This window comes from Nesoenas mayeri, assembly GCF_963082525.1.
Source record: "Nesoenas mayeri genome assembly, chromosome: Z".
Lineage (NCBI taxonomy): Eukaryota > Metazoa > Chordata > Aves > Columbiformes > Columbidae > Nesoenas > Nesoenas mayeri.
Genome location: NC_137542.1, coordinates 40,703,910 through 40,729,279, shown reverse-complemented (window position 1 = coordinate 40,729,279; position 25,370 = coordinate 40,703,910). Strand labels below are relative to the sequence as shown.

At 37.3% G+C, this 25,370-nt stretch overlaps 1 protein-coding gene across 2 annotated transcripts in view; it reads left to right on the top strand.

Annotated features, from left to right (window-relative positions):
• EFNA5 (ephrin A5) overlaps window positions 1-24,495 on the top strand; it is a gene marked incomplete at its 3' end in the record, with an annotated part of 206,256 nt that extends 181,761 nt beyond the window's left edge. Inside the window, exons 3-5 of one of the 2 annotated variants that reach the window (XM_080362218.1) lie at window positions 19,138-19,203; window positions 19,598-19,678; window positions 24,374-24,495. In XM_080362218.1, the coding sequence (XP_080218344.1) occupies window positions 19,138-19,203; window positions 19,598-19,678; window positions 24,374-24,495 (269 nt within the window). The remainder of the gene's footprint in view (window positions 1-19,137; window positions 19,204-19,597; window positions 19,679-24,373) is intronic. The other variant, XM_080362219.1, reaches the window with a different exon arrangement.
• Window positions 24,496-25,370: the final 875 nt, after the last annotated feature.

Sequence of the window (25,370 nt, the reverse complement as noted above, 5' to 3'; positions counted from 1 at the left end):
TCTGAGGAATCAAGCATCTGCTTGACTGCTGCTTGGCAGTGTCCTGCGAAGCACCGACATTGCAGCCTACACGCTTTGCTGCAGTACTGAGTTTTGAACTTAAACTGTGAAGATTTTAGCTGTCTCACATCATAGCACAAAAAAAATGTTGCCAACTAGGTAGCAGAATCAACAGCTGCCTCACAACCTCACAGTTTGTTGTAACATCTGTACAAAATGTGCTCCTTCTACCTTATAATAAGAGGGTGTTAGGTAGCTTTCAGTGCTGACCATTTCCCCCCCAGCTCAAGCAGAATTATTAGCCAGTATGGTTAGAAATTGTTATCGGAGATAGGGTTCCTCATGTGTAGCACCGCACTAGTGGTAGGTTTGCTTAGAAATGTACACCAATGCAACAGTATTTTTTGGTTGTAGTCCCATTTGAAATACTCAGTGGCAGCTCAAGTGAAACTATGTAAGTTAGTCACTGTCACATTTAAGCATTAAGAGTGGAATTAGTAGTTTATATTAATCACAAATGTTCTTCAGGTTTTATTAACGAGCATATTGGCTGCCAAAATGCTTCCTGGAAGACATTTTTTTCTCCCAGCTGCCACAGAGAATAAAACAGTTATTGTGGGCATTTAGATAACGATTAACAGTTTCAAGAATTCATTTGAGGAAAACTGAATTTTACTATACATTTCACTTCAATGCAGACCGTCACTGCCAGCATGACATGTTGCCTCCTTGATAAAATTATACAGTGGAGGTACAAGATGGTGTAATTCATTTTAAGAACAGAAATGGGTTAATCAACAAAGCAAAATGGGGTTAAAAAGCAAACCAGACACACATTTCTTAATTTTTTGGTGGGTCCATATTTCCAATAGGAGAAGTGAGATGCCCACGCAACTGCTGTTTTAGCACATTTTGTTTCATTTTGTCTTCATGCTTTCTTCTTTCTTTGCCCGCATCATTCCTTTTTTTTGTTTTGTTTTGTTTTGTTCCTCAAGACAGCTTCATGTGCCCTATTTACATCTCTGTGAAAAAGTACAGGTGACCACTTCGTGTTCTGTGCATCTGCAAGTACTTCTATGGAGTCCTGTAGCAGCAGTCCATGAACCCAGTACATTATGTGAAGAAAAAGACTAGAATTATGAGAAAGGGGTCAAAACAAATATTGCACGGTTTAACAGCAATGCAAGGCAAACTGCCAGCATGAGCTTCACACTTTGACATGCTTTTACCAGACTAAACCAATTTCCTAGCATACCTCTTTTTGAGCTTATCATGTTCCAAGGAATTAAAGAACAGAACATGCTATATTTTGTTCCATTATGGCTAGCTCCTTTTTTTTCTTCCACTTTGTATTTTAGGGTGGTATAAAATAAAGGAAATCGAAACACAAGTGAAAAATCAACTGTTTGCTACAAAAGAGACAAACAAGGGTCGAAGGAGAAAAAATTCATTACAGAGAGATTAGAAAATTAATTGATTGATGGCTCTGACAGTTCCCATTGGATGTCTAAGGATCCTGTGAAAAGAAAGTATAGTCTCAAACATAACATTTCCTATTATATCATTCTGTCATATGGAGACTCCTCTGAAGCATCATTAGGTTCCAATTACTTTCAGTGAAATATTTCACAAGAAAGGGACATGATAAAATCAGTAGGGGTAGTGTTATTCCCCTGAGAAACTTACTATGGCTAGTACTCAAACTATAACAGGGAAGGCTTTTGTTCAGCATCAAACTTAGGAGATACCTGCGGGGCTGATTCTGTTTCATGGAGGTTTTGGAAGTCCCGTGGCACAGAGTTAATGTACCCCTCTTTCCCCAAAATCAGTACAGGGCAGCTGATGAATTCAGTGAAGTCTGAGAACTTGAAAATATCCATGGCTTAATACAAGCATATGTGAAATTTGCAGTGAAACTGTTTAGTGAAGAATCTGTTACTGTTTGGTTTGGTTGGATTTTGTTTGTGGGTGTGTTTTCTTTTTCCTGAGGCCAAGTGTTGGGTTAGAGTACTGTTCTTTCAAAAATGACAAAGTGTTTGTAACAATGGTTGCTTCTCTACTCAGTGACCTTTTTTTCTTGTACTTATCATGTATTTATTTAGCACTTGTGTGTATATGGATTATATGCTGTTATATGTGCACATACACACACAATGTATGTAAAATAACAGTATGAAAAAGCCACTTATTGATTAAATTTTTTGTAAAAAAATTTGTTTGTTTTAAAGGCTTTAGCTGTTGTGGTTATAAAAAAGCTAATTTTGTCAATGTAAATATAATTTTAACTCTACTGAAAGATAAAATATTTGTAATATAAAATCCCAGTGAAGGGCCTTCTGGGCATTTTATTGTACTTTCACTACATAATTATTTTCCTCTATGGGCTAAGCTGACCAGTTGTTCTTTCTTGTCCTCAATGTGGCATAACCATGCTATGACCATTACACATCGCTTATGCTTTTGTAAGTGAAAATGAGGTTAAAGGTAAATTCAGCCCTATTCAGCCCAAGGGACTGCTTGCAATACTTCTCAGGGTAGAAGTGTGACTATGTGAGGTGTTAAATTTACTTCTCTGCTGAGCTTAGTTCCCTTCCCCTTCTTCCTGGTAACTACTGTGGTAATGGATGTAAATTAGAGGAGAAACATTACCACTGAAACCTCTCCTGTTGCAGAAGATGGCCGAAGGAGCGATTCACTACAAATGTACTGCAGATTCCATAAGAAAATACGTCCACTCTTCAGAAAATAAGCATTTTGATTTGCCAACAAAATCTTTGGTATGCAAACCATAAAATGTTCAATTTCATTGGAGTGCTCCAAGCTATATGTCATACCATGCTATTGTTGCCTTCTTAGTTGAGGGAGGAACTGCCTTTTCCAGTAGCTTTGCAGTTACCTGGCACCTAATTCTTTGTAGTAGTCACTGTTTGCTGTGAGGGAATGAGTTGAATGTGCTGTGCACTCTCAGACCCTTGAACCACTCTCTACTCAGCCACACCCAGCTACTTGTTCTCATCAGAAACAATTGCATTGCTTCTAACCAAACTGTGGGATAATTTGGAAATTCAATAATCTGTTCTAGATTTTACAGAGGTCTAAAAGATGTGCCTCAAGAATTAGCTTTGGAAAAACCCTTATGAAGGACTGTCTAGGGAGAATATTTCTAGCCTGCTTGAGAAGAGATATTTCTGCCCAGAATTTTTTCATTTTAGTGAACTAGAAAATATTTCATTTTAGTGAATAATAGTCTTATGCCAAAAATAAATCTCTTGGGGAACCTAATGGCACATCCAAGTTGTAAATAGAAAAGGAAGAGAAAATCTTCTGAACTGTATCAACTATGAGGATCAGGAACATTTTGCTTTAGAAAAGTAAATGAAAATTACACTTTCGCTACCTGTGTGAGTACATCTGTATTTTCATGAGAGGATGTAAGCCATTCCACAGAGTGCTTGTGAACAACATATGCTATTCTGTGTGCTATTATGTGCATGTAAATCTGTACTGCATACATATAAATACAAAGTAAATTTACAAGCACACGTACATTCTACAATGAAGTCAGCAAAAAACCCCACACAAATAAAGCAGCCAGAGGAGGACTCATGACATTTCCCTAGATCTTCAGCAACTGTATTTTAGGCTGAAGAAAGAAGACCCTCAAATAATAACTTTCTGTGAGGGGAGGCAGTGGGAAAAGAATAAAAGTAGCAGTAATTTTTTTTCTGTGCCATTTCATAGAGAAAAATGAATTTTGATTTATAGACATAAATTTCCCATTCATGGTTTTACATTAGATTTGAAAAGTAAGTAGAGATTGCATATATACATTGAATACTAAAAATTATTGATTTGATTAACTGGACTTCTGAAAAAAAAATCTGAGAAACACCCAGATTAGTTTGTCATTGTGGCCTTTTTGGATTTGGAACATCAGTGAAACTAGCACTGATTGTGATGCATCTACATTTGAGTATAATCTTAATTTAGGTTTTACAGGACTGATCTGAAATGCACCTGAACACACAAATTTAAAAAAAAAAAAAAAAAAAACAAAACAAAACACAATCCCCCTAAACCTGGAGCAGATACAATCTATCTAATTTACTCTATGTAAATTGCACATATGCTTCTTCAGTCTTGTTCTTCCTTAATCTCAGTCCAAAAGTAGGTGAAATAAATAGATTGCATATTACAGGCTATATGTCAGAAGTGCTTAGCATTCCCAATTAGAGTCATAATTTTAGAAGTGGTTAGCTGTCACTTAGCTATCCAAATAGTTGGCCAGATTTCTAAAATGCTTTGCACATGAAACACTGACATCTTTTGAAAATGTGATCTCTGTTTCAGATTGTAAACATCTTGAAAGCTTGTCAGTAGGTTATTTTTAATGGTATGTTTATGTTTTACCAGGTTTTGTTGTTGTTGTTTTTTAAGTGCAAATACAATATTCTTAACAACTTGAGCCTGATAATCTCTCTCCCATAATCAAGGGCTAAAATAGTCTGGTATTGTCAGCTCTTCCTTTTAACACAAAGTGCAACTGTTACCTTAGAAACACATGAGAGAGTCACTGTAGTGTTGACATGGATGGAAAGTGACTTGAAAGTACAGGGTTTCTTTTACCTTTAACTGGTGTTTTAGACAGCTTTCAAGAGTGAATGTGGGTCTCTAAAACGGGTAATACTTTAGTCAGATGGAAACACATAGATGGGGAGACCAATAAAAGATGGAAGTGTAGCATTGGACTGTCTTGCCCTTTTGCGCAGGTAGCACCAGAGTCCTGCCATGCTCCTCAGAGGTGGTAGGAGTGGGGCTTTTACCCACCACTCAACAATGGGATTTCCTGTAGGGCTTTCATCATAAGTTGTGTAGCAGAGCTCTGATATTAAGCTGATGGGATTTTTTTTTATCAACACTCATGTCTCAGCTGGCAAAATTTTAAAGAAAAGTAATTAAAAAACCCACCATCTTTGTCATGAGCCACTAATGACTATGAACTGTAGATACAGCCATATGAACCTCATTTTCTACCACCCAAGTGCATGCACTTTCTATAATTGAAGCTGATGGAAATTTGCCTTTACAAATGCCATTACCTTCTTTTGAAGGTGTCTCCCACATGTCACTGCTGAGGCTTGGGCTGAAAATCAGACCTAATGAAGGAGTTTTCCAGCCCTTGGTTCATCTGTGGCACTTGCTGTCCCTGCTGTGTTGCCTAGCACACTGGCCATTTGTTGGCAAGTTCATATTTCACACTGCAGGGAATTGAAATGATTGAACAGACAGGAGAAGAGTTTTATTTGCAGTAGCCTGTATATCTCTAGGCTCTGATTTGGCATAAAACATCTGCTTCATGATCTGTTTCAAGGCCAGTTCTCTTCCGCTAACAAAGGTTACAACTTCAGGCAAGCTGTGCCTTTGCTGGCAGAGGGAAATTGCCTAAAGACTTGATTTAGTCAGAATCAAAGCATCCTGCCACAAAAATCCTTTTTTCAATTACTTCTGAAAAAGCAGCCAGACGGTAAATGTATTAACATATTAAACAGTGAGTAAAGCAGGTTGCTAACTTCTGTTATATGAGTTTTTGTGAGAAGCTGATTTAAACCATATCTGTGTGTATGTGCGGCTAGGAATAAACATTTGTTATTTTTCTGGTAGTAGCAAAAGTGAAAGACACTCTACCCATACCTGCTTAACTCTGCTGAAAATGAGCAGTCAGTAAGCACATCTGTTAGTTTCAGCTGCAGCTTATGCATCTTTTCAATTTGCAAAGTCAATTGGTCTAATATTAATGTAGCTTCTGTTAAAGTCTTATGAAATATGCCCAACAAGATGCAATATTTGGAGATAAATTGATGCATTAAATATCTTTTTTTTTGTTCATGGTGAGGGTTCCTACCAAAAAAGTCAATTTTTGAAAGACTGCTATAGTTATCGCCAGGTGTTATCCTGACCCACACTTACATATGGACAAATAAAATCTATGTTCCTTCTTGCAGTAACATAGTTAGATCCACCCTTATTAGAGTGAGCTGTCTATTACCATCTATGTACTTTACTGCTATTGATGCACAGACAGTGCAACATATGGCCATATTTCCTCCTCAGAAAAATAATCCTTTCTCTAGCTTAAAAAAAAGATAAAGAAGAAAAAAAGTAATTGAAAATTTGCATATCTCCAAGGAGCCATGCAGGTTAAACTCTGCATTCATCTTCTCCAGTTCTTAGGCTGCTTTTGGTTTAAGAGTAAGAACTATTGCTTTTATGAAGTGCCTTTTTCTATAAAGTCAAAACCTCACAGCAGTGCACAGAAAGCCAGTGCTATAAAGGAGCTAAGTAGAGTCTTTAATAGAGAGAACTAAGTTGTAAGTGTTTTTGTTCCTATGGAGCAGATAGATTTGGTTCCATCTGTTCCATATTCATAACAAAGGAGCTCACTTGCAGGAGGACTGACTTCCTGGGAGCAGCATGGTAATGATCTTTTCACCACAGATTGAAAGGATCTGAAAATGGTCACTTCAGCTCAGCAGAAAGCAGCTAGCACTTGATAGCACTTCAGACCTGCTATTTTTCTTCAGCTCTAGTTCAAGATGCCTTTTTTTTTTTTTTTTTTCCAGAAGCCCCAAACCATAAACCTTGATCTCCTCCCCACCATCCTCCTCAGGATGTTTTCTCAAACAAAAATGGAATGACTTGTTACAAATACAGGGTCAATTTTTCTTTATTTGATCTTGGTATTAAAGGAAGAAGAGAAAAATTATTTATTGCCAGTCTGGATTCTGTCTCCTGAACTTTTCTCATGATCTCTACTTTCCCAGCAAGAAGATTCTGTGAACAGAAATGTGAAGTCCAAAAAATGTGTGCAAAAAGTTCCTTGCTGGGTTTTGTAATTAGGATGCTCTGGTGCTGGCTTTGATTACACACCTTGTGGGCTTCAAAACAAACAAACAAACCAACCCCCAGCCTAACTGAAGAAAAAAAAATATTGTCTCTGCAGGAGAACAGAAAAATGCAGAAGTATACCACAAGCACTTTTACTTGGCTAAAGAACGAATTATTCAGTGATCCCTAAAAGGTGAACTGGAAGTATATAGAGATGTTAGAAATTAACTAGAAACAAAGAACAAGAAGGATGCTTCTGTGTCACTGGTTCTGCCTATGCAGTCGCTGAAAGAAGCCACAAGTCACACCCAGGTTTATGGCTGTCCCAGCTGGAAGTCCTGTTGGGGTGTGCTGGACCCCATGTGTATCCATACTGCAGGACAGCTGGTGCTGTAGGCAGCTGTGAGAGTGGCATCAGCAAGTAGCAGGCATGTATAGCCTGCCTTAGCTGCTTCTGCAGCATCCATATGGAGATACTCTGGGTCTTTTTTGCCTTCCAGCTAGCAATACCGTGTCATATAATTCATAGGTAAGTATGAAAGCACCCTTGACCCTTGTTTGAGACTCCAGATCAAACAGTACACACTTATTTGCAGAACTGATGCTTCCCCCCACCACAAAGTGAATTATTTGATCTCAGACTGGATTTTTTCTTGTTTGGTTGGGAGGTTTTTTTTGAGTCCCACATGTTTTGCTGCAGTAATTCAAGGAGAAAATACATGTATTTCAGGTGATTCTTTTCCTAGCTAAGGTAAATCAGAGTGTATTTGGGCCTCTTTGAAGAAACTCAGTACACTGAACCAGCTTTTAAATGTGAGGGGAAAGAAGCATTTGATGCACACTGTCATGCAGTTCTATACAACTACCAAAACTATATCCAGTGCAGATGTTCATTATATGAACTAGCCAGGAACGTAGACACAAATGTAAGTAGATCTTCATGATTACAGAATAGAGATTGTGCACTTCAGTGGCAAAGTTAGTATGACTAGGCTTGGGGTCTCTAATGGTTGAGTGGAGGCAGCACATTTGGTTAGAGGCACTCAAATCAAGTAGTGATGGGTACTGTGTGGTTGAGAGAAGTTAATTTGACAGCATTTTTGTCCATCTCTCTTGAAGTGAAATATGCATCAGCAAGGAGGTTTCAAGTAAGTGGTTTTGGTTTATCTCATATTATTTTCCATATGTATGATCTTAGATATTCATGGGAAGAACCACTGGAAGCTGCTTACAACTTGGCTACACGAGTTCCTTGACTGGTTGATGTGTACAGAATAGAGCAGTAAACTTGCACTGGGCAGGTGCTTGCTTAGGTCAGAAAGTACCAGATAGAAAATAGAGATGAGATTTTCCCAGCCTGCTTGGGAAGATTGTTAGTATGAAACAGGGACTTTTCTAGAAGAATGGGGAGAAATGCTTCAGTTTTGAGAGAATAATTGTTACAGCATTCAGGAAGAGAAAAGCTCTAGAGGTACCTGTGTGTTGCAACAGTCTGATGTGGTATTCATTGCTTTTAAGAAATGGTTTCCATACCGCTAGAGTTTTTGACTCCTAGTTATGGAAAAGTGTACACATATTTGTCTAATTTTGAGTTCGTCTGGGAATGATCACTGGAAAGAGGGCTAAACATCCTGTGGCATACATTACTCGGGGCGGGGCGGGGGGGGGGGGGGCAAGGAGGGGAAGCACAGAAGGAAATAATTTGTGGCAGAGTAAAATGAAGTTAGCTATCCTATGGATCTTTTGGACTTTCCCACAGTTACAGTCATGACAATCTACAGTCCTTTTCTGGCATAGGTGAGACGTGTCAAATTCCTGACAAGGCAACAGCTGTCCTTGATGATGCTGCAGCTATTCTCACATATGTTGACTTTTTTCATATATGGATTTCAAAGCATAAATGCAACCTGCGATGCTGAACACAAGCTAGACAAGTGAAAGAAAAAAGCAGTCATCTAGAAGTTTAAATAAAACTGCAACACCTGATACACTGGGCAAGTTTTGCTCCAAGAGAAAACTACAGCTTGATGTGTTCCAGAATTTTTCATGATAAAGGTGACAAATTGAAGGGCTAAGAAAATCCTTCTAAGGACTGGATAAAAATTTCTGACTTGTATGGTAGAGTGATTGAAGGTTCAGTAGTGCTTTTACAGGACTTGAGCAAACTGGGAATTCATCTGATAAAGATGCACTGTTATTAATATAGTGTTGGCATCTGTTACTGTGTTAGTACTCTGCTCAGTCATGGCCTCAGACCCTATCATAGTAGGTGTAATGAAACAGAAGGTCTCTGCCCCGAGAATCTTCTCAGTATCAGAGTGTGAGTTACAGTAGACTATGATGTGTTTTACAAACTTTACCTTTTCTACCATATCTATTTTACCATAACTGGTTTCCATCCTGCTCAAGTTTGGATTTATCTGTGTAAGAGCTGATTATGCATAAAGGCATTTTTTGTAAACACTATGTCAGGGTGCTTTTAGAGCTTTGACAAGAGAAAATGTCCTTCAGAAATCTTTTGAGCAATAGTATTCTCTTTAAGCAGTGCATTTGCAGACTTCTGGGCATGCATGTGAACTCAAACACATTCAAACTTGCATTATTCTCACTATTTGCCTTAATTTTAAAAAACAACAATATACAGTCTGCATTCTGTGCTTTTTACTAAATTTCTCCTGATTCTAAGGCAGCTTCTTGAAGATCTCTTCCTGTCTTTATGTCTTTTCCCTCCTCCACAAGACATGAAAAAGATATTTAATTGCTTTGCTTAGGTGAGTCAGCAGAAGTAACTTTTCATGTCTATGCCATGTCACACTCCTAGCACAATAAAACATTTATCATTACTTACGTATTTTTGTAAACTGACTGAATTTATAAGCATGGCGTAGGAAGCTAGAAATGTCTCTAAATATTTTAAAGATAGTGGCCAGACCATGAAAATTGAGTTGAATGGAATGTTTGCCTGTGCTTTATATAATAATGTCAGCAGTGGTAAAGCTAGACATGGATAATATGAAGTCCATTAAAGTATATGAGGTTTAGTAGCATGATACAATATCCACAAATTCCATGTGGGTGAACATGTTGCTTTAAAGATCAAAAAGAGAAGGTCATTATTAACAAGACTATAACATCTCTTCAAAGGATTTACTTATATCTAGTTCTTAGAGATGGAAATTAGCGAAATGAATAGCCTGCTTGAAGAAAAACATTTTATTTCTAGTGATACCAAGGGAAAATCAAAGAACAGAAGTGCTTATGAAGAGTATGAGGAAGATATATTTTTCTCTGAGTGCTCTATTTGATAGTATTAACTTCTTTTATTAGCAATTTACTCTAATACGGTCTTAATGTTGTACAATAACTGTATTTGGTTTTGTTAATGCCATTGAAAACTTTAATGAGATCTGATGTTTTTATTTCATTTTAGTTAATAAGTGTTGTTTTGTTGCAATAGAAAAGTATGACATCAGTCATTTATATTGCTCTAGTGCAGAAAAGTTAGCCGTTATTTTGTGATATGTAATACAGTTTGAATTTATGACAGGGAAACCATCTCATATGAGGGAAAGGCCTGCAAATATTTCATATGGGAGCAACTATATGATCTATTCTTCATCTCTACCTCCTTATATTTCACAGGAGCTTACGTGCAACTGAAAGTCCATTCAAAGTAGGATATGCCTTTCATTTCTTTCCAGCTGAGCTTTGTTTGTTTTTTAATGAGAACAAACACCATAGACACAAGATGGATTATCTGGGAAACTCAGGCTGCAGTTAGATGATACCTTTGCCCTGGTCCTTAAACAAACATAACTGTTCTTGCTTTTGTGAAAAATAAAAGTCTCTGCAAAGAACAGCTGAGCTTAGTTCTCATATTGGTTCAGGGCCTGGTTCAGAGGAACTGCTAAGACAGGATTTGGTTTCTCTGTAGCCAAAATGTCTGCTTTGTTGTCCTCCTGAAGGTGTGAAGGGTAGAAGCTGCTCTGCACTGAGGTAATTTTGTGTTTATCTGAACTCAACTGGATATGACAACTTGGGAGGACAGATGATAACAGTATGGCTGCAGTAAACTGGACTGGATCCAGAGTGATGCTGTCTGCCTCATATGAGGCCTCAGCTGCTGCTCACCTGGAGGTGCCCAGCAGTGTGAGGGACTGGTCTTTGGATGTTCTGCACTAAAAAAGTCTGACACCAGTATACCAGCCAGGCCAACAACAGAGAAGTCTTGTCGTTAAATCACCCTCTAGAGCAGATAAGGGTCCTATCTGAGAGAGATATAGGGCTAGACAATATTAAGTCCCCTTACAGAGGAAGTAATGGACAAATGGCTTAATAAAACTGGAAGTCCATGGTTAACTTATTGTACCATACAGGATTTTGTTTTGTATGACTTTGATATGAAACCTACTTTGAATCTATACAGCCTCCATGCAGCCTTCAACCAGATATATTAGCTGCAGCAGATCAGAAACTGCAAGAAAAATTATGTTTTTCCTGGCCAAGCAGTTGCAATAGGACACTTAATTCACCATTAAGTGCTAATGCAGAAACAGTAACTATGTATTACTTTCTTCCAAGAACTCTCACTAAAATAGCATTTGTCATCAAGTCTTTTCCATTTACTAGGCTATTTTTAGGGGATCTGAGAAATACAGTTACTTGTGAGATAGGCCATAATAATCCAGTGTTTTTACACAGTGCCAAGGCAGTGCAAATTAGGTATAAGACATTAGGAAATAAAAGTAGTATTTTACAATCCACTTGATGTTGTGCACACAGCTTTTATGAAGTCTTTTTCTCCGTTGCTGTGCACTTTGTTATTTATATTTTGCATGAAGTGCAGAATATAAGTCTATATATGTGTAGACATGTATGTACATGGTGATCGTACAGAAATATGATATTATTGTTTTTACATTCACCTATACAGATCTAGTCGAACATGCAGGAGTAAAGTGAAATATGCATTTATATTAAGTGCCCTTTTAATACTGTGGATTTTAAAACTTCATTTGGAACTACTAGTATGCGTAGTACTTTTGCCTCTATTTAGCCATAGACAGTATTAGCTTCTTTTTTGATTAGTAGTTTTTAAGACCTCTTCATTGTCTGTAGGTATGGGCCTTGCTTCATGTATGCAGACAAAGAAGTGCTTTATTGATTCATTAAATTCTAGCTGACTTTTTCAGTTGTACCATTTATGCAAATTTGTAACTTTTTTCAATCTAAACTGTGAGAAGAATATTAATAACTAATTCTGCATTTACCTGGCTAATTTGCATACATTTTTGTATGGTAAATCACATGAAAACCTGCAGGGAAAAGGCTCAGCTCTTCTAACAACTAATAGGGTATTTTCTTCTTTTGACTTGCACAAATTGAGAAATATTGCCTGTGGCAAACATAATGGAAAACTGCATTTTTAATGCTCTCACACATACTCATTTCTTTACAAAGAAGGAAGCAGATGACTGTTCTTAAAAAGAAAACTTTTTAAAGCTCTGTAGCTGTTACAGGATATTGGATGCTAAAACACTTCAGGTTGGTGGAATTGTGATTTGCAGGTTGTATAACATTACCTGGATATTGGATTTTACTAATGGGAGTAGTATTGTGCCTGAAAGAGCTAAAGGGAAATCCCAGCTATAAATATTTTCTCCTGAAGAGATTGTCTGTAACTAAGAGGCCTAAAGAGAGTGGAAGGACTGCATAAACATGAATTTCTGATTTAGAACATGCAGCACCTCGTGTATGGGGTTGCTGTAGGTTCTCTCTTTGTGATGTTTCTCCAGGTGATTACAGAAGTTACAATTTCACCCATTTAGATTGAGCAATGTTAAGTGTTTACTCCAGTTATATGCAGGTGACATCTCTATTTAGTATGCTGGGGAGAAGTTTGAAATTCTCTATTGGCTTCCCAGTCTGAACCGATACTTCTGTTCAGTGCTTCTTGTTGGAAAGCGCTTAGCAGTGCCAGAATTTGTGTGACACATAGAGGGTGCTGGCCGTAGTATATCTGCAAGAAACTGAGGTGAGATGCTGGTGAGATTTCTCAGATCTTCTCTATAAGGAGATCATGTTTGCTGGACATCTTAGCAGAGACCAGAAGAAAACATTCATCACAGTTTTCAAAAATATACTGAGAACAGACTTATGTCCACAGTGTTTCACAAACCTTTATAATTAGAGACTACTCCAAGTGAATGATCATAGAAACCAGAAATGCAAAATGGCAAGAGAATTATCTGCAGCATATCAGGGCTGTGAAGAGACACAGTGGGGAGTATTGGGTTCCTACATAAGGAAAGGATACTCTTTTACCAGTGTTCCCTCATTCTAAAACAAAGGTGCCATCTGACTGACTTAGAGAAATGGAGTGCTATTTGTACACTGAGCAATTCCAGTTTTGCTAACAGGGTCCATAGTGGATTGTGCTTTGAATATTAAATGTATTTGTGGTGCTAAATGAGGATTTGAATTGCATTTATGTTGTGTGGTGGGGTTTTTTGTTTGTTTGGTTTGGGGTTTTGTTTGTTTGTTTGTATCAGGACTTGCATTTTAGGAAAAGGTGCAATGCTGTAATTAGAAAGCTAAGAATGAGTGAAAAGACAAGCAGAGGAAACCACTGATTACATGTGAATATCAGTGAATAAAATGGTTGAAACACTTTTTGTATACGCCATCCTAGTAACTCACTCTTAGGTTGGAAACTGAGCCTCAGATAGTTGCCAGCCAAACTCCTGCATGTTTCAGGAAAGAAAGTACTTAATTACAGCTTTTGTCACGTGACTAGCAGGTCCTGATAACCAAGTTACTTTTGAAATTTTAATACATTTTTTTCATACACTATTTAATTAGCTTACTTTTTAGGTTTATTGGACCATACCTTGGTGACTCCTTTAAGGAGTTTTAGGGATTTAACATAGTAAATTCAACTGCAAAACTGTTGAGGAAAAAAGTCACTGTGTTTTCTGTGTGTGTTACTTTTTGTTCTATATCTGTGACTTCCTGCAATCATTGTGTAACTCTTCTAAGCTTTACCAGGCTGAGGAAAGACCTAACCTGTTATTTTTATATCTAATATATTAATAATGTACCATGTGTTTTCTAGCAGAGAGCTGCTTAAGAGTAGGATATAGGGAGCCATGTTTATTTTTCCCCCATATTTAAATATATCTAGCAAATACTAAGATATTTATGGTTTAGCTCTAGAGCAGGAGGAAATAATTTTCTTCACTGTCTTTCCTTTCCTTACAGAGCATAAAAATGGTAGCCAGAAGTGATTCAAAGAAGAGAAGTTTTCTCATCTAATTTGTTTTTGTGGGCTGTTCATGGCATGTTTTGTTTTGATTTTTTACTAGTTTGACTATTAGAGATGGTATTTTCATCTCAAGAATACAGAGATCATTACTTGAATTTCTTTTGATTCATGGAATTTTTCTTTTTTTTTTTTTTTTTAAAGAAGAGACCAAACGAGTTACTTCTAGAATCATTGAAGTGTTTTCATATATCTTATCATTTCGGAGGGATTTTAGTGTGCACTTCCTTCTAACCCCAAGTCTTTATGTAACTGTGAAGTCTAAAACATGTTCTTTAAAAGAGAGACCCAGGAGATTGTCATGAAGTTGTTGATAAAGCTGAGATAGGGCAGGGCAGGAGTGGAGTATCATAGGAATTGCAATAGAATATAGGAACTAACAACTTCTGCATTTCATTTTGATTCTTACTGATGCAAACTAAACCAGTTAGACCCTTCTGTTCTAAGATAATTCATGGCAAAAAGAGGATATAACCACTTGTTATATCCTCTTGGGATCATTTTTCCAAATGTTTCTTTTTGTTGTGCAGCAAGTTTTCAGTTGCCTTTGTTTTCTTTTGGAATTTTTGCTTTTTAAATGGAAAGTGTTGCTTGGGACAGGTTCCATTAGCATCAGAGGCCCCTTTCTCTCAGAACTGGCCTCTGTTTTATGGCTAATATCACTTTTAAAAGAGGTGAATAGAAAAGCCTTATACCAAAGCCTTAGGAACTAATGTGATTTTTGTGCAGAAAGGAGGATTAAATTTCTCTTTGTACCATATAGAAAGGACTTATATTCTTATCCTATAGCTAATTTCAGTAGAATGTAGCAACAATAGCGATAGTTTACCTGGGAAGCAACTTTAACAGAACCCACCTGACAAAGAGCAGTTCCTTCTCCTTTTCAGACTTCAGCAATGTTTCTCTCTTGCAAGCATGCAACAGTGTCAGGGTGTTAGCAAGATTCTGCTGCACTGGAAATCCACCTCTCCTGGACAGTAAAACATCTTAAAATCACCCAAGTTTCTGCTAACACTTTGCTCTTTCCTACCCTGAGATCCTGAAGTCAGACTTGAATTTTTCCAGTTACAGGCAGTTTAATAGGAGGTATTTGTTTCAAATATATCCCAGAATTTTATCTGTAAGCCTAAGCTTTTGATAGGTCCTAGCTGCAGCATTACCTCTGCTCCAGAAAAAGCATGTTTAGCATTTATTCTTAGTAAATGTTAATATGTGCTGTTTATCATTTCTACTGTGTTGCTTTGGTCATGTGGTGTTTGTAGCTGTTAGTCAAAAAGTTGGTTGATAAGTCACCCTGATTTGTAGTTTCATCCTCTTCAGCAAGAGTTTGCCATTAAAATGACTTTCATGTAGAACACTTGGACTTGAAACTTCAACTTTAGTTCAGGCTTTGAGGCATTAACTTACAAACCAAAACCAAACAAATTTAATGAAGACTCTTGTCTTTCCGTAAAAGACAGCAAGTGTGATCTGCCTAACATTCAGGGAAAAAATTCCTTGAGCTTGTTGCTGAAAGAGGGGAAAAAATAACATCCCAGCTGTTGCCATCATATGCTGGACATCTTAATCCAGCAGGCAGCGTTTTGATGGGATACTGGTGAAAATATTGCAGAATAAGTAAGACAGTAAAGAGAACACAACAATAATGATATACCTACTGTAATGTGTGTGAGAGGAGGACAGATGATACAAGTCAACCTGACTCTTACCTGTGGGTTATACACCTGGTCTTAAGGCAAATAGTGCAACCGGTCTCTGTTTCTTCTTTTAAGATGACAAGGAGAAAGGAGAGGGAGAGAGAAGAAGAAAAGAAAAAAAAGAATTAGTCACCCAGTTTGTCAGAGTTCTTAATTATTCAGGAAGGCCAAAGATGTTGCAGTATATCACTTTACCACCCTATTCTTTGTTGTTGAGGCAGATGTGAGAGCAGAACAATATCTCACTGGATTTTTTTTTTTTTTTAATTATTATTCTTTCTGAATGAATAAAACACTGGTAAAAGGGGAATCTTCCTGGGTTTACTGAGAACATTGACAGTACACTATTTCCCTTTAAAAGAAAAAAGCACCTTTTCATACTTATCACTAAGACTGCATCAGTTTCACAGTTTCACAGGATGTTAGGGATTGGAAGGGACCTCAAAAGATCATCTAGTCCAATCCCCCTGCTGGAGCAGGAATGCCTAGGTGAGGTCGCACAGGAATGTGTCCAGGTGGGTTTTGAATGTCTCCAGGGAAGGAGACTCCACAACCCCCCTGGGCAGCCTGTTCCAGTGTTCTGTCACCCTCACTGAGAAGAAGTTTTTTCTCAAATTTAAGTGGAACCTCTTGTGTTCCAGCTTGATCCCATTACCCCTTGTCCTATCATTGTTTGCCACCGAGAAGAGCCTGGCTCCATCCTCATGGCACTCACTCTTTATATATTTATAAACATTAATGAGGTCACCCCTCAGTCTCCTCTTCTCCAAGCTAAAGAGACCCAGCTCCCTCAGCCTTTCTTCATAAGGGAGATGTTCCACTCCCTTAATCATCTTCGTTGCCCTTCGTTTCTGGGATTATGAGTTAAATACAACTGCTATGGTCAAAATAGGACTGCATTTCATGATGTCTATAGTATGCAAACCTGTGTGAGGACTGGTGGAAAAACATTTAAGCAGGGAACAGATTTTGGTATTTTTCTCCTAAAAAACATTGTCAGTCACTAGCTGTTGTTTGCTCTGAAGTGTGTGCAAATATTATGTACACATATAATTTTTTTTATATACAAAGTATTAATTTACTGTTTTTTCCAGATAGAATTTTGTTAGCTCCTAGCTATCCTAGGTAGTTAATGGTATCCTACTTAGTCATTACTAAGAGTATTCTAATAAACAGCAGTAAGCCCAAATGTGCTTAGGTTACAGACATCAACAGCAGTGTGTGAGAATCAAAGCTAAAACTTTTCTTTACATAAATGTGCGTTGTGATGCACTTCTGAAATAGTTTCTGAGGAGGAAAAATCTGTTAGTGATAAAATTACTGTATGGACTCCATTGTGGCTAATTTGGAAATGTTATTTCCAATGTGGTAATGGCTATAGGATTCTTATCTTTCGAGAAATCTACAACTGCCTGTTCAGTCTGAGCAAAGTATTTAGTCAGTTGCATATATTCAGTGAGGGCCACAGAAAGGACACAATTTCCTGAATATAACCACAGGGTGCAAATATTACGCCCTAAATACTACACCAGTTACAGTAAATGTCAGTAGAGGGAGTTTTTCTGACTTTGATTTAGTAAGAACCTACAGCAAAGCCAGCTGTTAACACTTCTTAACTGCTTGTCATTGTGAAGGGGAGAGCATCATTTCTGCACACTTTTGTCTTTTGATTTAAAGAGATAAACAATTTTTCAAGCACTTCCCAACAGGTGCAGAGTCACAGTATTAGCTGGATTGGACTCTTTTCTGCTTTTTTGTGTGTTTGTACTGAATTTGCTAGCTCTTCTTGTTAAGTTCTTCTAGGAAAAATCTGACACTTGCTTTGGAAACACATCATCAAAGACCAACAGAATAAATTTCAAGTTAACTGAGGAGGCCTTCAAGTGTGAGCTTAGCATGAAGATAAACAGTCTGCATTCGTATGTCTCTGTATAAATCATTTTAGTTATTTGTCAAAACATGGACAGAATTAATAGAAGTGGATCAAACAGTAATAAATAGAACAAACTAATATTTTGTCAGCCCAGTCTTCTTTTGTAAATCAGGACAGTTGCCATTTTCTGCATAAGGCAGCTTGTCCTGCTCTAGCATACAGCTTTTTGAATGATGAAGGAGACTGGGCAATTAAATAAAAATTACTTTGAAATTCTTCAGGCAATGGTTTTCAGCTATAGCCTTTGACGGTTTTTGCGAGGCCAAAAATATGTATCTGCAAATGGTATTTTACAGGTGAAAATCTGGATGCCCAAGTCAAGTTGCTTGGTTGCCAGTGTGCATGTTGAACTGCAGGCCAGTGTACCATTTCAAAATTGAAGACGTTGAGAAAAGTTACCAATGCATTCAAATTGGCAGATAATACAGTAGGGAGTCCAGTCAGTGGTGACAGGCAGGTGTATTTCCCTATGATCATGTATTTTGGGGCAACTGCAGTTCTAAAGAGGAAGTTTTCACAGCACCACTTGTTCCTGGGAAGTAAGTAGGTGCTGACAGTGGTCTTATATATATGATCATTTGCATTAGTTCTAGATGTTTCTACTTATTCTTTTTCTGCTAATATGTAAGTACTCTTAAAATGTAATACTTTGAATGGGAAATCATGAGGGAGGGATAAACTGTTTTTTGTTTGTTAGTTACATAACACAGGGAAATCATTATTTGACTGAAGCAAGATAAGTATTTTTTCAACAAAAGCAAATGTATTGGAGCATATGGAGGCTGCTTTTGCGGTAGAATTTAATGGTATGTATTTCTGATTTTGTGGGAGTAGATACGTAGTCCTATTTTTGGCATTGTCACCTTCAGTGTTGTTTTGTTTTTTTCATTCCTTTTTCAGTTACTGAATTCTATGAACTAGTGTTTCAAGACTAGCTTTTCACTAGTTATTCTGAAGTGTAGTTTTTCAGGATAGACACCTGCATTACAGCAGAAATCATATGCAACAATCTCTTGAGGAAAAAGGTGTGGAAAGGTGGAAGAAGACAGTGAAACATTGAACATACCATGTGTTTCATTTCTTCCATGTAAAGTAATAAAAAAATAGATTAGAATAAAATCCACAGTTCTTTCCACACTTTTGCATAATCAAGGTCCTTTGTGCACTTGAAGTCCTTACATGCAAAGGCTGAAACATGTCCAGGCCTTCAGATGAAGGGAAGATACATGATATTTTATTTAAGCACAAAAGATGATTTGCATTTTCATTCTCTTACACTTGTCTTTCTTCTCCATTTATAGCTTCTGCAATCTCAGAGAATGGAAGGAGATCCTGTCTAAAGCTCAAGGTCTTTGTGCGACCAGCAAGTAAGTTCTTCAGATCAAGCTTTTGAGGGTGGCTTTGTAGTACATGCTTTAATGTGTGGTCTAGTAAACAGCCGTAAATATGTATATATTTTTTTACTGTTAAATCTTTTGCAACTGTTGTACAGCAACATTTGTGTTATGATTTTCATCGTATTTTCTTATCATTTTTCATAAAGCTTTGTTCTGATTACATGGCAGTTGCTAGCTTGTTTCTTAAACTGTTGTACAAATGGAAGACTATACTGTCATTTGGACGAGTGCCACAGGCTTTAAAATATGAATATGCTTAATTACATATAGTAAATAGAGATAAAAAAGAGAGAAACAAAGGAAAGTGGGGAGTTTAAGGGTGTCTCACTAACGTATTTGGCTGTTATCTCTATTTTTGTTATAGACAGCTGTATGAAAACTATAGGTGTTCATGATCGTGTTTTCGATGTTAACGACAAAGTAGAAAATTCATTAGAACCAGCAGGTTAGTATGCTTAGAGAATCTCTTTTAACAAATCCGTCTATCTCTGGCGCTTCAATACTTTTTCTCCTTTTCTGTCTGCATGCTTTGCATGGTACAACTGCTCTGCTTTTACACATTCCTAGCAGTGCTAATATCTCTTGTGGTATATTTTCTGTATCCTTGTTTAATGCAGGAGAGGAAAAATATTACCAATGTTACTTTTTTTTTGGTGACATAGTTTAATAAATTACAGTGTGTGCCAGTATAAAATTTTCACCAATATTCTGAAGTCACTTGCCCAACCAAGCCAAACACCCAACATGTTGGCAAGACACTCTGTTTACTAAATAGGCCCAAAGTTTTAGAAATAAAGTAAATGGGCACACGTCATTTATTATGCGGTTTTAAAAGACTTCCAGAAAAACAAAATCACTGTTTGTTTAATGTTAGTGCATGACACAGGCATGCAACTGACAGACCTATTGTTTAAATAAGAAGTTAGTCCTTTGAAATTATATACATTTGTATTTATATTTGTTTAGGCAAAATATTTTTATGGATGAACGTACACGCACACACATATATATGAATTCCTATCCCATTTTTATTGAAGCAGATTTAAGTTGAGGGAGGGGATTTTCTGTGTTCCCCGACACCTTCCCCCCCCCGAACACTGCCTTGAGAATAAGAATAATGCTTGCTGTGATAAGCCTTTTATCTGCCTAGGGCAAAGTTGCATTAACCTCCAGCATCAATCAAACTGATATTTCTTTATATGGAAAGTACATGTATATTGTTTGTACAGCTCAGGTTTATGACAGATAGAACCATGTTTAGTTCTAGGTGTGTGAGTAATTCCACTAACTTCAATGGGATGGCTCATGACATTAAGATTAGGTGGGTATGTAGGAAAAGTATTTGCAATGCTAGTATTACCTGCTTTTTTTATACGTACCTACACACTGCTCATACATTGTTCTATTCAAGCCTCAATAATTAAAATAGACTGTTAAATCAACAAATTATACCAGAAAAAAATTACACACATATCATTCAGTACATACCCTGAACAACAGATTACCAAGAGCTCTTTTTTGGTCTTCGTTGTGCTATTTGAAAGAGACTTCCCTTATCCTATGAAGCAACATAAAATGTTTTGTTCCGTGTTATTTGCAGTTTCTTTATACAGAACCATAAAAAGGCTTTCACAAATTATGCAGTTTGAATGATTTACCTGTGGATACATGCTAGATTTTATTATTGTTCTTTAGGAGGATTTTCAGGACTCTCCTGAAAATTTTGGTCTTGAGAATCAAAGATGTTCTCTAAGGAGATCTAGATGCAAGGAGAGTGCATGTACATTAAATATATTTGTATATTTATTAACAGTATGCTTCTACAGAAAGCATTAGGATGATCTTTCCATGTCTCTAGAAACCTATGAATCTAGAAACTTCATTGCACTTTTTTATGTTTTGTGGTTTGGTGAACACAAACTATTTAATTTATATTTCTCCTGTTACTGGTTTGCAAAAGAGATCATCTGAGTAATAAATGCCTGATTTTAGTGAACTCACTGAGAGCTTCTTTTTCAGCCATGCTGCTCACTTCCTGTTCAATGGCTGTACCTAACTAGAATCATCACAGAAACATATCGTTATAAAGCAGCATGCAAAACAGGGAACCAAATTAATACAAAGAGCATACTGCAGTCTGAGATGAAATACTATGTGTGTTACTGAGAGGAAATAATAGCTTTAATGAGAATTTTTGGTACCAAAAAGTTTCCACTCCCAGCATCTGTGTATATTTGCATTATTTGGACCAGTCACCAGTCACCCAGCCATTCCCAGATCTGCCAACTGCTGTCACACTTTTCTGTCATTAGGCCGTTAGACAGCTTGCTGCATGTGATTTGTGTCATGTACTAATTTACCTGCCCATAGCGTGCATCTGCTGCTTCTGTGCTCTCCCGTAACCTGCCACTGTCTTCTTCCGCAGTAGACAGGAGAACTGGGAGGCAGGAGGGTCATGTTCAGCAGATTGCTTACTGTCACCTTTCTTTTAAAAATCACCATTTGTGTCATTCTTGAACCCTTGTAATTTCACTGGTTTTGTTCAAGAATTTGTAGGAAACGGTCTATAGAAATCACACTTGTTTCAGAATTGAAGAAGCTGACTGGTCCTGTTCTTGTCCTCCCTTCTCTTCGTCATTATTAATAAAACTAAAAAGTCCCCAAACAAGAATTGTAGCTGTGCATATCTGGAAAAATTATACCTGAAGCATATGATGTAAAGCTATGTGATCTGGAAAATACATGACTGACAAAATATTTTTTTTCTAAGTACTGCTCTTTAGTCTTTAGCAGTGACCTTCCAGATTGTACTCAGAAATTATGTCCTCTTCATCGCTTGCCTTCAGTGTTTAAAATATAGCAAAACCTTTTTCCTAAGCATTAAAGATTGTGCAGTGTCATAACTGCACCTCTAAGGAAAATCATATTTGTAAACTGATTTTGAGAACTGCAGATGAATTGTATGCTGTATTATACAAGTAGAGTCCTTGGGACCGCTTTGACAGAAAACCCAGATGATTTCTTGAAAGGAACCCTTTAATGTTACATGAAAATTAATTCTCCTGTGAAGAATGATTTTTAAAAAATGACATCATAGAAGATCTCCATGTTTTTCATTTTAGAGAAATAGTCTTCTTAGGTTGGGGCTTTTTTGTCAAGTTTTCTTACCAGTAGCAAATGTTCCAGTTGTGGCAGTATCTGATAGTCAAAGAGAATGGGGATTTATTACTGCTCTACAGTAGTTCTGCCCTATTGTATTTTAATGTTGACTCATGGATGTAATTAAGACAAAACTGTTAACTTGAAATACTGCAGTTTCAGGCTTATTTGCAACTCTGTTGATGATGCAAGAGGTAGAAGGTAATGCACATCAGTCTGCATTCACTGAAATTCTTATATTCCTTTGGAATAATTCTGGATGAAAAATATTAGGACCTGGGAGGGTCTTCCTGCTATACATGGTGAGGAGTTGTAAATGAAGTCATTCCAGTCCATCTTTCCCACTGACATCAGTGGGACTTTCATCTGATGATGTCCCTTTTATACAGATGTGAAGATATTTACAGTTGATCAGTGCTTATTTTTGATACTTTTACCTTGAGCAGCACTGAAAAACTGTTGATAGGCTTTATGCAACTGTAGCATCAATTAGTGTTGGAAAAAAACATGATAGATTGCTAAACCAGTTTACTGTGCATCTTGCTGTGTAACTGAACTGGGGATGAAGAGCCTATTAACTTAAATTATGCTAAGTGCTCTACCTGCTTATGTGCTGTCAAAGATATGAAGGGGAGGGAGCTTCTTTCTAGCTAAAGCTAAGTAACGTTAAAGACTCCATGCCGATATGTCACGATGATCCCAGTGTCCTGACTCCTGCTTCCTTTAGTGCCTTTAATTGGAATCGCACAGCACACACCAAGTGTAATCTTGGCAGTGCAATTTGTTGAGATGGGAACTATGAGACAGATTCATCATAGGTATGGTGACACCTCTCATAAAATGGGGGAGCTTATTACACTAAGTGGTGCGTTACTATTAATTTTCCTGGAGACTTAGGCACTCTAAAAGAAGTTATTAATACATTTTGAGGCCACTTCACTCTTTCTAAAAAGTTTTAGCATTCACTTACTACTAAGAATATTCAAACCCAATTTTGCCTTTTTATGGCAAGCATCAGACAAATTACTTTTATAGTAGCCAAATTGGATAGCTGTGGATATGGAAGGCTCTGCAGAGAAAAATGTAACACCGATAACAACACTGAAGTCAAGTTTGACTTTAGCTGCCCTTTTTTTTTATGGTGCAAGCTGTGGCTTTAAGGCTGATCTTTACTTTACAAAATCTACCAAGAGCTTTATTCGGTATCATAAATTCAGTGTTTTCTACTGTTTTCTCTTCTGCCACTAATTCATAAGCATGTTTTCCCAACTCAGCTGTTTTTTTTTTTCATTAGTTTTAGCAGTGTATATGTAAATCTGTAATTTGTGTACCATGAAAGGTAGTCTGTTACCTATGAGGCTTTCCAGGTTGAGTATATATTCCACAAAACTAGAGGTTGTCATATGTTAGCATTTAAAATTCTGTTTCAAGAAAGGGAGACAGGTCATAAATCCCCTGCATCTCCCCAGCTGCAATATACTTCAGTGGAAATTTTATGTATGGAAGCGGAATATATGATTTGGCTTACAGGCTGTCGTTTCAAATTCAGGAGTCAAAATCTTTAACTCACTAAGGGGATTAACTGCAAAATTAATTCTGAGCATGTGCAACTTCAAGCCCTTTCAAAAATAAAATGTTTTTATTTAGCTGCCTCACTATTGCCATTGCTATCTAATGAGCCATCCAAAGCTAGAACTACACAGTTTTATTGTAGGAAGAATCTTTCATTCCTCAATCTGCTGATATCAGACTTAGTTTCTGCTCTCTGGTCTTCAGTGGGAGTTTTGCCAGTAAGAAATGCAGGACTTGGCCGCAAGTTGGTTATATAATTACGTATGACACGCTTGTGAAAGTCAGTGACAGTGCAAGGTTCATTGCCCTATTTCATAAAGACACCGAAGTCTACTTACAGCTGTAGGCTCAGTGAGAGTTTATTAAGAATGCAAAATCTCATTGGAATGTATGCTTTCTGTTTGAACAGATGATACCGTACATGAGTCAGCCGAGCCATCCCGTGGTGAGAATGCTGCACAGACACCAAGGATACCCAGTTGGCTTTTGGCAACTCTATTGTTCCTCCTGGCAATGCTTTTGATATTATAGCACAGTATGCTCCGGCAACCTGTCGCAGAAAATATCAGGGTCTTGGAACATCAAAGATCCACCTAACTGCTCATCCCAGGAAAGGGACTTTATTGTTTTTTGCAGATGTCAAATTGTTATTTTTTTCTTTTTCCCTTTTCTTTTCCCTTTGAGTCTGAACTCAGCAAAAATTTGAAGGGGATAATTAGCTTCAGCACCCATCCCTACCTACCCTTTGACTTTCTAAACCCCTCCATATAAATAAAAGGACTCCAAATGAAAATGCCAAACTGTAACAGTGACACTAGTGATTCTTATTTTCCTCTGCATTCTCCTTTAAGAAGTCACCTCTGTTAGCTCACTGTGTCATCCATATGTGGACAAGGAAGAATAGTGACAGATGCAGTCAGTGAAGGATAAAGTGAGAGAAAGCCTGAGAGAGTTTTTCTCTCCGATACAATATTTATGCCTTTTCATTCAGCACTGTAAGATGATCATGCAAGGCATCGTATCACCATGTCAGGACTGAAGGGGAAATAGTAAGAATAGATATAACACCATTTCCTCCTGGAGTTTCTGATGAACAGATTTCTGAAAGTGAAAGACATTGTTTCTTACAGGACTGTCTTGAAGCATCTATGACAGTAAAATTTGTGCTCACAAGTAGAAACACTGTCTTTGGTGAGAGGAAGAAGTTAGTCTTTAGGAATGTTAGCACACAGCAGGCGAAGTCAAATTTAGGAAACTTCACTGGGGTAGTGAGTGCCTCTGTTATTTCGTTTTAAGGGGATAATGCACACCGGATTATTTTATTTTAAAACAAATCACCGTGGTGCTACAATTTTTTTCTTGAAATGCAGAGGCACTTTCGAGAACAAAGTGACCTTCCCCCACAC